Below are 11,216 nucleotides of genomic sequence, written 5' to 3'. Positions count from 1 at the left end.
ACGTAGTTCGTTTTTTTCTTTGCTGTATAATATCCAATTTTGTAAATATAATTCAATTTATCTATCTGTTCCCCTGTCCCTGAACATTTGGGATTTTGTTTTTGCATTTACTTATTTTATTCAACAAACAATGCTGCTACAAACATATTTCTTGGTGCACATATGTAAGAGTCTCTTAAGGGGAAGTGTATATAAGTAATTTCTAAGTCTAAGGGTATGTTAATATTCAACTTCAGAAGATTACATCACATTGTTTTCAAATTTACATTCCTACATTCCAACAGTGTATGGAGATCTTATTCTGCATCCTTACTAACCCTTAAAATTTTGCCAATACTATGGTATTTCGTTGTGGTCTTATTTAGATTTAATAATTAATGAGGTTGAATATCTTTTCATAGGCTTATAAGCCATCCTTTTTCTTCCTTCTGCAAAATACCTGTTCTTGACCTTAGTGCTTTTTTCTATGACTGACTGTCTTACTCTAATTGATTTGTGAGAGTTCTTTATATAATCTGGAAACTAATCACTTGTGGGTTACTTTTAGGAAAATATCTTCTCCCAACTTGTGGCCTGTCTCTTCACTTTATTTTACTTTTGAAAAACAAAAGTTTTTAAAAGCTTTTTATTATAGAAATGTTCAAACACACCACAAAAGTGGAGAAGATAGTAAAATACATAAAAGCACAGATAATAATAGGAACCTTCACTCATTTTCAACAATTATCAAAACATAGCCAATTCTGTTACCTCTTTGTCACCACCCTCATCTCCCACGGGATCATTCTAAAGCAAATCCCAGATATGTCATTTCATCCATAAATACTTCTATACGTCTGTGAAATAAGGATCTTATAAGTATTACCTTTAGATGTTATTTTGTCATCTAGAAAATAATTCCTTAGTACAATTAAATATACAGAGTATGCAAATTTATGACTTTCATAAATAGTTTTTATAGTTTATTTAAATCAAGATCCAAATAAAAGCCATACATTTTCACAATACACACGGCTTATCAAGCCTAACTGACCCGCTTTAACCTCCGGCCTCGCGTCCCTACCTCTCCTTCCAGCTCCACTGCAGCCAGCTGGTCACCCTCCCGCCTGCCTCAGGCGTTCTGCTTGTACTCGCGATTCCCTCCCTTACAACGTCCTCCCCCGACCTGTGTGTGGCCGCCCACTCCCATCTCCTTTCTGTCCTACATGTCACCTTCTCCATGAGGCCTCGCGACCTCCGAAAGGGCCTCTCCCGGCACTCCGTCTCCCTGTCCCAGCGCACCTATCACCATCTTCCAGACCGACATTTTACTCACTTATCGTATTAATCTATCCCCCAACCCTCAAGTAAAATGTAAGCTCCAGGAAGGCAGGGAACGCTCTTAGTTCAATGCTCCATCAGTGGCTCCTACAAAAGCTCCGGGCACTCAGTAGGCGCTTAATAAATACCTAGGAACTAGCCCTTGCGCCCGGCTTCCGCTCCACGCCACGCTGCAGGGCCCCCCACTCAGGAAGTTCCACCGCCGGACATTCAGCGGATTCAAGGGCCGCCCTGCGCATGAGGCCGAACAGCCCGTCAGTGCGGCGAGCGCGGGGCTCGGCACCTGTGGCTCCCCAGCGGCCATACCGCGCACATGCATCCTACCTCGCTCTGCAAGGCAGCAAGGGCCTCGAGACGGGCCACAGCAGCGCCAACGCCGGCTCTTCTCTCGGGGAACCACGAGCGTCGGCAGAACAGCGCAGGCAGTCAAAAGCTTTGGCGGGAAAAAGTACGGCGCGCGGGGCATTCTGGGAACGCTCGGGGTTACGCTTGGGGTCGCGGGGGGCGCAGGGCATTCTGGGAGCGGTGCCTCAGAGACGCTGGGAGGACGCTGAGGATCGCAGGCCCGCGGCCCGGGAGACTGAGGTGAGGAGGCCGTTACCTGGGAGACCAACTTCTTGTCTGAGCCAGAGACTGAGAGGGCGAGCGGGGGAGGTCGCTGCAGGCCGGGCCGCCTCACCGCGCAGCTCGTGCGTTCGCGTCAGGGGACGACGGCTCTGAGGACTGCTTTGACAGGACGCGCGTGCTGAAGAGCTAGTTCTAGCTTGTGAAAAGGGAAAAGGAAAGGAGCAAAGAGTCGTTCTTTCACGAAGGCCCACAGGTTCCAACAGTAGGGCACCTTATTTAATCGGTAACTTGTAGAACCGCCTTTTAAATAAGGCGCTTCCGCTAAATAAAGCCCTTGGAGATGTTTCCACCAGTTCCATGCTGTGTGTTAAGAAGATGGGGCCCGGCGGGGCGGGGCTGGGGGAGCTGGCCTGTTGACCTTGGAAGCCATCCGTGGGCGCAGGAATCCGACCTGCAGGCAGGCTTCTTCCCACCGAGGGCCCCAACAGAGGGCGAAACTGCCGCTCCGGAGGCGCCGAAAGTTGCTTAGACCTCAGCGCCCGGGCGCGCACAGCGAGTCTGCTTCTCCTGGGGTTTCTGAGTCATCACATGGAGAGTCTTGTAGGGACCTGTTCCTTACTGGTAGCACTTCACCAGGGCAGAAGGGTGGTCAGAATTTTATTTTGGAGTCAGCAAGTTTTCCATTTGTCAGCTTGGACGTGAAAGATGCTAGTCTCCGATCAGTATGTTAATTAACAGTTTATCCATATATGTTATATATAGTATATCCGAGTTTCGAGCCTTAACGTTACAGTTCGTATACAATCTAGGGAAAAAACCCAAGCTTTTAATTTGTAAGTTTTGCCAATTATGAACTGAAAAAAAATTGTTTTAATGTAGTTCTAAATAGTAAAGTTAAATAAATTCTATATTCCTAAACAGGTCGGTGTTGTTTACATACAGTTTTCCGAGCACTCTTGGAAGATTGACAAGAGAAGGGGAGGACCACTCGCAGGAACTTCTTGGTGACTTTGCTGGAAGATATTTAAAGGAAAAGTGACGCAGAAAGTACTTTTAGTGGGAAATGTGTTTTAGAAATGGAAGCAACAAATCTCTAACTTTCGCCCATGTCTTTGACCTATTTCCATTCAAATATGCACAGTTGTACCTCTGGGCCCAAGCCATAATCAGTTCTTTGTTTTATATTTTACTTTATATATTATTGATGCCCTTTACCAAAACGCTTCAGAGGAAGTGAATTTTAGCAGAATTGTGAAGTAGATTGTGTTGGCCTTGGAACTTTGTACTTCATTTTTATTTTATTTATTTATAATTTTGGCTGCACTGGGTCTTCGTTGCTGCGCGCGGGCTTTCTCTGGTTGTGGCGAGCGGGGGCTACTCTTCGTTGTGGTGCGCGGGCTTCTCATTGCGGTGGCTTCTCTTGTTGCGGAGCACGGGCTCTAGGCATGTGGGTTCAGTAGTTGTGGCTCGTGGGCTCCAGAGAGCAGGCTCAGTAGTTGTGACGCACGGGCTTAGTTGCTCCACGGCATGTGGGATCTTCCCGGACCAGGGCTCGAACCCGTGTCCCCTGAATTGGCAGGCGGATTCCCAACCACTGTGCCACCAGGGAAGCCCTGTACTTCATTTTTTTAAAAAAATTTCACAACAGTAAGCATTTACATAGGAGAGTAGAAAAGCAGAGAGAAGGAAGGACTGTTTCTATTTTTAATATCAGAAATCATCTTGATTAGGTATTTAACACCTTGTGTGACTTTGTTTGTGTTAATCATTTCCAAGAGTACTTCCACTTTTAAAAGAATCTAAGTGATCTTTAATGATGAAAATTTCAAGCACTGTGGTACTTGAGTGAGAAAGATGTGTGGGGAGCAGAAGGGCATTGCCACTATTCCTCGAATGGCACCACAGAGACATTTGGCTACTGAGATCAGACCTAAGGCTGGTCACACTCCAGGTTCCAAGACTGATATGTTACTACTTTTCTTCTTAAAGAGAGAAAATATGCAGGTGTTTAAAGGTTTGAATTACTAGAATACCAGTTACCTTCCCTGGATGTATTTGTGTGCCCTAGAGAAATTGAGCTTAAATTATATGCTTTATTTTTACATTGCAGTTTTCTTTTCTGTCATAAATAAGATAGACTCCAAAGGTATGCTCTGTGAATTATCAACTGTAAAATGTGTCCCACGTAGAAGTTTGAAAGCCAGATAATCAGTGGAAAAGGAAACTAGATAAAAGTTTAGAGATCTCAGTAAACATTTTCTTTCGTGTAAAATAATGAAAATATATTCTTCAACTTTGAAGTGCTTTATAGAGGTAACCTAAAACAGCAGAAGACTTTGCTATACATTTTTATTTTTTAAAAATTATTCTTGTTGGGCTTCCCTGGTGGCGCAGTGGTTGAGAGTCCGCCTACTGATGCAGGGGACATGGGTTCGTGCCCCGGTCCGGGAGGATCCCACATGCCGCGGAGCGGCTGGGCCCGTGAGCCATGGCCGCTGAGCCTGTGCGTCCGGAGCCTGTGCTCCGCAACGGGAGAGGCCACAACAGTGAGACGCCCGAGTACCGCAAAAAAAAACAAAAAAATTATTCTTGTCATAGGGAAGATTTCATTTTCCTGAAAACAAAATGAAACTTAAGAATAGCCAGAAACTTTAGAAGGAATTTGTTAAATAAAAACAATATAGTAGGACTTCCCTGGTGGCGCAGTGGTTGAGAGTCCGCCTGCCGATGCAGGGGACACGGGTTCGTGCCCCGGTCCGGGAAGATCCCACGTGCCGCGGAGCGGCTGGGCCCGTGAGCCATGGCCACTGAGCCTGCGCGTCCGGAGCCTGTGCTCCGCAATGGGAGAGGCCACAACAGTGAGAGGCCCGCGTACCACCAAAAAAAAAAAAAAAAAAAAAACAATACAGTAGAAACATATCTAGTACCCAGAACAGAGTAGGCATTTAATACACATTGCTGGGGGGTTTTACATTATTTGTATTCAAATTATTCTATTTGTTGTGTAGAACTGCAGGTTTAAAATTCTAGCTTATATTTTTGGGGTGACAAAAGTGTTCTAAAATGTATCCTAAAATGTATCGTGATGGTTGCAACTCTGTGCATATAATAAAAACCATTTAATTGTACACTTTATTTATTTATTTATTTTTTTTGCGGTACGCGGGCCTCTCACTGTTGTGGCCTCTCCCATTGCGGAGCACAGGCTCCGGACGCGCAGGCTCAACGGCCATGGCTCGATGGGCCCAGCTGCTCCGCGGCACGTGGGATCTTCGCGGACCGGGGCACGAACCCGTGTCCCCTGCATTGGCAGGCAGACTCTCAACCACTGCGCCACCAGGGAAGCCCTAATTGTACACTTTAAATAGGTGACTTGTATGGTATATGAATTACATCCTTATAAAACTTGTCCGCCCCCTGCAAATTCTAGATTATCGTTAGAAAACCTCAAAGGTAAAATGTGAATGATATTTAACTGCTGATGTTTGCTAACTTGTTTTTATCATCTTATACTAACACAATATCAAATATTCTGTAATGAATTGGTATTGAAACCCTATTGGTAAAATAGTTTGCTACCCTTTTATTGTTGTTTATTTTTAAAGGCCTGATTACTGAGACATTCAGTCAACAAGAAAGTATGAATGACTCTAGGCAGCAGTCACTGTTCTTCATCACACTTCCAGATTTACACAAACTCTGTGCTGTCAGGATAATATTGAGTAATGGAGTGGCAGATAATGAGATGAGGAGTACACAGCTGAAGATATGCAGGTAAAAAAACACGTCTTATAAATAAGACTTTATAAACTTTTTGAGACCTTTAAGAGCTGTTTTAGTAGTATCTCCTTTAAAGCAAAATACTCATTTACTCAATCTGTTTACATAATTTTGAAATAAAGGAATTCAGTTTTGTTCTAATCAGGTATATTGAATTACATTTAGGGGAGGACTTGAAATACTTGAGATAGACTATCTCACTGTTGAGTTTTTATATTTGTGGCTTCTTGTCTGATATTTTAATTTAAATATTTTATAGACATTGATGAATTCAATCAGGGTCCCAAAACATAGAGATAGTAATAAATATATATGAAGTACCTACTGTTTTTGAAGCACTTTAGGAGATACTGTAAACATTTTAGATTAATATAATTTTTAAATTTTCAGGTTGATATAAGAGTATTTCTGAAGAGTATTTCTCCAAGAACTATCTTGAAATATGACCCAAGATAGTCTTCGAAAAACAGCTTAGTTGAAGCCTAAAGTATAACACTGTGATTACTGAGGTCCCACCATGTATTAGTCCCTTAAATTGTTTGAGACATTCAAAAAAGAACTCTTAGAATACGTAACAATATTATATCTGTAACTGAATTTCTTGGAGAGGAACAAACACGTATAAGATTGCTAGGGGCCAGAAATAAGACACTCTTGGGGTGTCCTCCATTTTGCTCTTATTTATAAAACTTTTCTCCTGCCCACTGTATATTTTCCCACTCAGGTGCAGCCAGGAGTCTATACCCTTCCTGCTAAAGTACAATTTGATACTCATTGAGCATTCACTTGTGACCCCTTTGGGAAACAAATAAGTAGAAAACCTTAAGAGAGATTTTTTGCTGTTCACCCTCATATGGGTCATGCCCAAAGAGAGGGGTGTTTTGACTCATCGTTCCAATCACTGACAAAGAGGCTGGAACAGAGACAGCAGAGACGTTGTGTCAGACAAAGGCAGGCCTTGCAAAAGCACGTACCTGCTGCACCACAGTTCCAACAAAGATGAGGCCACCAGAAACAGATTGACCCATCTCACCTTTTGATGTAATCCCATACACGCACACTCCTGGTTTTTAAAATTTGTTTCCTTGATGATTAATAATTTTGAAAATTTTTACATTTCTACCTCTATTCCCTTTTATGTTTTTCCCATTTTTTCCAACAAAATTATTGATGGTAATTTGAATTGTAATGATTGTTGTTGTAAGTTCATTTGGCTTTTGAATACTGAACTAAAACTGCTACACCACTTCATTCTGGCTTGGAAAAAAATTCCTTTTTGAAGAAAAAGCATCTAGTCAATAGTTCTCACACTAAAGTAGTTGATAACTTCACTGATGGGTGAATCCTTAGACTCTTTCCTCAAGTGCTTCTGACCACTACTTTAAAAAAAAAAAAGGAAAATGGAAGAAACAGGAATTTAAAAAGCTGGATTCTTCACAGTGGTTAGACTTTTTCAGGTCTATACTTAAGATAAAATTGGAGGTTTTTTTTTGTTTTTTTTTTTTTTGCTGTACGCGGGTCTCTCACCGTCGTGGCCTCTTCCCTTGCGGAGCACAGGCTCCGGACACGCAGGCCCAGCGGCCATGGCTCACGGGCCCAGCCGCTCCGCGGCATGTGGGATCTTCCCGGACCGGGGCACGAACCCGTGTCCCCTGTATCGGCAGGCGGACTCCCAACCATTGCGCCACCAGGGAAGCCCAAAATTGGAGTTTTAAAAGAGAAATTTTGGGGACTTCCTTGGTGGTCCAGTGGGTAAGACTCTGCACTCCCAATGCAGGGGGCCTGGGTTTGATCCCAGGTGGGGGAACTAGATCCTGCATGCATGCCACAACTAAGAGTTTGCATGCTGCAACTAAGAGTCCGCATGCCGCAATGAAGATCACACGTGCTGCAACTATGACCTGGCGCAGCCAAAATAAATAAGTAAAATTAAAGAGAAATTTTGGTTCACAGATGAAAGGAGTTAGGAAACAGATGCATGGACAAATTTTCATATTAATATATCTAAAACTTTATAATTCTCGTAATTCAAATCTTGCCTGATTGCTTACAGTGTTCAAGGTAACATGCTAAGTGTGGGGAGAGATACAGAAATCTATAATACAATCCTTGGCTAGAAGAAACTTAAACTTTTGATTGGAACTAGGCAATTTTTTTTTTTTTTTTTTTTTTTTTGTGGTATGCGGGCTTCTCACTGTTGTGGCCTCTCCCGTTGCGGAGCATAGGCTCCTGATGCACAGGCTCAGCGGCCGTGGCTTACGGGCCTAGCCGCTCCGCGGTATGTGGGTTCTTCCCGGACCAGGGCACGAACCCGTGTCCCCTGCGTCAGCAGGCGGACTCTCAACCACTGCGCCACCAGGGAAGCCCGAACTAAGCAATTTTTAAATGTTCTGGTAAAGTAAAAACAGAGTGGGCAGTCCACTTTGAAATTAATACATTTCATCTCCACAGGCAATTGCTGTTCTTACACCAAGATATCCTGACATCACCTGTACCTGAAATATTTACCCAAATTTGGGTGGTGATGGCGGTTAGTATTTTAACATTTTATAAAGTATTATTACTAATTATTGGGAGCAATATTGATAAACATTAATTCAGATATTAATTATAGCTCAAATTGAACATGGTTTATGAAGACAAATTACGTTGTGTTGTAGGTTGATCAAACCATTAACAGACTTTAACTTTGATATACCTGATGTTTAAGATCCATTTTTGTGGCTCTAAATTCATATTTAGTTTTCCCTGTCATTAATGTTAAGATAAAGATTATCAATGAATAAAATACGTTACAGCATAATTTCAAGATAGCACAGACTTAATCCTTTTCTTATATTTTATTCTTTAGAATTACATTTAATATAAAAGAAGAAGTTTCTTGTTCCAGCAGATCTCCAATTGTTTTTAAAGAACTTAGATCAATAGGTTTTTTTTTCTTTTGAATTTTATTTTATTTATTTTTTTATACAGCAGGTTCTTATTAGTTATCCATTTTATACATAGTAGTGTATATATGTCAATCCCAATCTCCCAATTCATCATACCACCACATGCTCAATAGTTTTTTTTAATTTGGAAATTTCATTAAAATTTTTTCTTAGTAAAATTAGAACAAGAACTATATTTCCAGTGCTGTATATAACTGGGAATGATAAATGAACTACCAAGAATCTTTATAAAAATTATATTATCCTGAGATTTTTGTCAAAAATCTTTCTGAAAATCCTCTTATTCTGAGATTTTAATTCCCCAGAATCTAGTGAAATCAATATTTAATAACAATGCTGATAGACCATTCAAAATCTTCTTCAGGTCTTTTATTTCTCTTCTAGGTTTTATGGTTGTATGTCCATCTTTTATCTTTTCATCCTTAATATAGCTTTTAAGAAAGACAAGCTGTTGGTGAACCAGTAGACAGTAAAGTCTCTTATTTGTGTTCTTTTCTACCTGAAAAAATTATGAAACAAGGAGGACATTGTTTTAGAGTTCTAGTAAATTCTAGTATCCTAATCTTAGCAAGAATAGTAAGAGGAAAATTGCCATCTAGAAATATGTTTTACTTTCTTACAAAGATATTACACGCTGTAAAAATTTTTACAAAAATATTTAAAATAGAAAATGGGATTATTATACATACTATTTTGAAACTTACCTTTTATTTCCCCATTAGCAGCCTGGGTATTGTTCTGTGTCAGTACATATATTTTACTCATTTTTAAGGATTTCATTGTATGGGTGTATAATAATTTAATTATTACCTTCTAATGCTCATCTGAGTTTCTAGTCTTGTGCTATTATAAACAATGCTTCAGAAAGTGGAAATTATATTATTTTTATTTATTTGGTAGTTTCTGTGGGTTAAATTCTTAGATGTTGGATTTCAGTACATTTTAAACTATAATCTACATGCTGCTAAATTGTGCTCTGAAAAGCTTGTACTAGATTACATTTAATAAATAGTGTATGAGAGAACCTATATTTCGACATCCTCACAAGCACTAAATATTAGCAGTCTTTGCATATCTGCCAATTTGTCAGGTTAAAAATATCAATAATATCTTCTTTTAATTTCTGTTTCATTGATTAGTTGGAACACCTTGGCCTTTTGAACTTTCTCTTGATCTTCCACTTGTGTCCATTTTCCTTATTCATGTTTAATAAATTATTGTTTATTAGGAAAGGTATTAAATGTTTATTATATGAACTTCATTGGCCTTTTCACTTATATGGTTTCTGGATTCGGGTCACTCCCAGAAAGGCTTTCCTCACTTTGGAATGTACCCACAGATTCTATTTCAGGAAGAGAATGATTATTACCTGCTTCTTTGTCCTGGGCATAGAAACTGTTGAGATGATGGCCCTCTGCTTTGCTCTGCTGTATAATGTTTAAATTCTTTATGTAGTGCATTATTTAATAATATATTTATGTTAAGTCCTTCTTATCAATGTGGATTTTTTTAATAGATACCATTTTATAAAGCTGGAAAACTTAATGCCTATATTGAAAAATATGGAGCTAAGGTAAGTTTTAAAAAGGATAATAATTCCAGACATTGTTTATATTGATTTTGTATTCAACTTCTTTTGTGAGTAAACAAAAACTGGAGTACCTTTCTCATAAGTTATTGCTATGCATGTGAAAGAACCCAACATTTTTTTTCCCAGAACAATTATTTTGTGCACATTTAGTAGAGAAAGACGGGAAGAGTCTTAATTTTGTTGGGTACTTTCTTGCAGGCATTTTATGTGGCATAATTTCACTTATCATCTGTATCTTCCAAGAATAAAATATCCCCATTTTTACGGGTGAAGAAAATGAAACCCAGAGAGGTGAAAATATTGTCCACAATCATATAGCTAATACGTAGGGGAACAAAACAGTATAGATTGTATTTCCCGTGGTGGTGAGTGTCTGGATCTTAGCAAGAAAAAAAAATGAATACGTGGAGTTGAGCACCTGTCATGTCTCAGTTGCTCAGGCCGTGGAGACTTTGAGGGAGCTCCCTTCATGTCTCTGCATTGATCTCTGAGGCACTGTATTCTTGGTTATTCTAGCAGCCCATCCAGGCATCACTGCTGGCCTCTGTTCCTAGACCTAGTGGGGTTAGGGTTAATGAGGTTTTCGGTCATCTCCAAGATGAGATGCTTTCTTTAAGTTCTAGGATGATAAGATCTCAACAATACCCGGAGATTGTTTGCAGTTCCCTGAGAAATGTTTGAATAACCTGAAAGCTGGTTTTAGCCATCATTTACAATCTGTGGGAAGGCAGTATTCTTTCCCACCCTTGTGGAGACTTCATGATTATGCTCAGTTTTTCTTTATATAGATATTTTCTACATGATAATAATCACAGCAGGTATCTATAATATACTGAGCACTTTACTTGTTTCTGGAGATAAAGCTGTGAACCAGATAAACTTCCAGCCTTCAGGAATCTTAAAGTAGGAAATAATTCCCTCCTTTTTACTTATTGGGTGACAGTTACTTTGGCTCGCTCACTTTTCTACATGCTAGCGAAGGCAATGGCAGTGTTTTCTTCTGGGCT

The 11,216-nt window shown here is 40.2% G+C and overlaps 1 protein-coding gene across 1 annotated transcript in view; it reads left to right on the top strand.

Moving 5' to 3' along the window:
• Positions 1-5,500: 5,500 nt before the first annotated feature.
• LOC309970220 (uncharacterized protein C18orf63) overlaps positions 5,501-11,216 on the top strand; it is a gene marked incomplete at its 3' end in the record, with an annotated part of 29,808 nt that continues 24,092 nt past the window's right edge. The window contains exons 1-3 of the mRNA XM_082852491.1: positions 5,501-5,661; positions 8,119-8,197; positions 10,135-10,191. Of these exons, the coding sequence (XP_082708617.1) occupies positions 5,528-5,661; positions 8,119-8,197; positions 10,135-10,191 (270 nt within the window). The 5' untranslated portion in view covers positions 5,501-5,527. The remainder of the gene's footprint in view (positions 5,662-8,118; positions 8,198-10,134; positions 10,192-11,216) is intronic.

The sequence above is a fragment of the Leucopleurus acutus genome (genome assembly GCF_964270905.1).
Source record: "Leucopleurus acutus genome assembly, chromosome: 13".
Classification (NCBI taxonomy): Eukaryota; Metazoa; Chordata; class Mammalia; order Artiodactyla; family Delphinidae; genus Leucopleurus; species Leucopleurus acutus.
The sequence above is the reverse complement of the archived record's forward strand: the minus strand, read 5'-3'. Positions and strand labels throughout refer to the sequence as shown.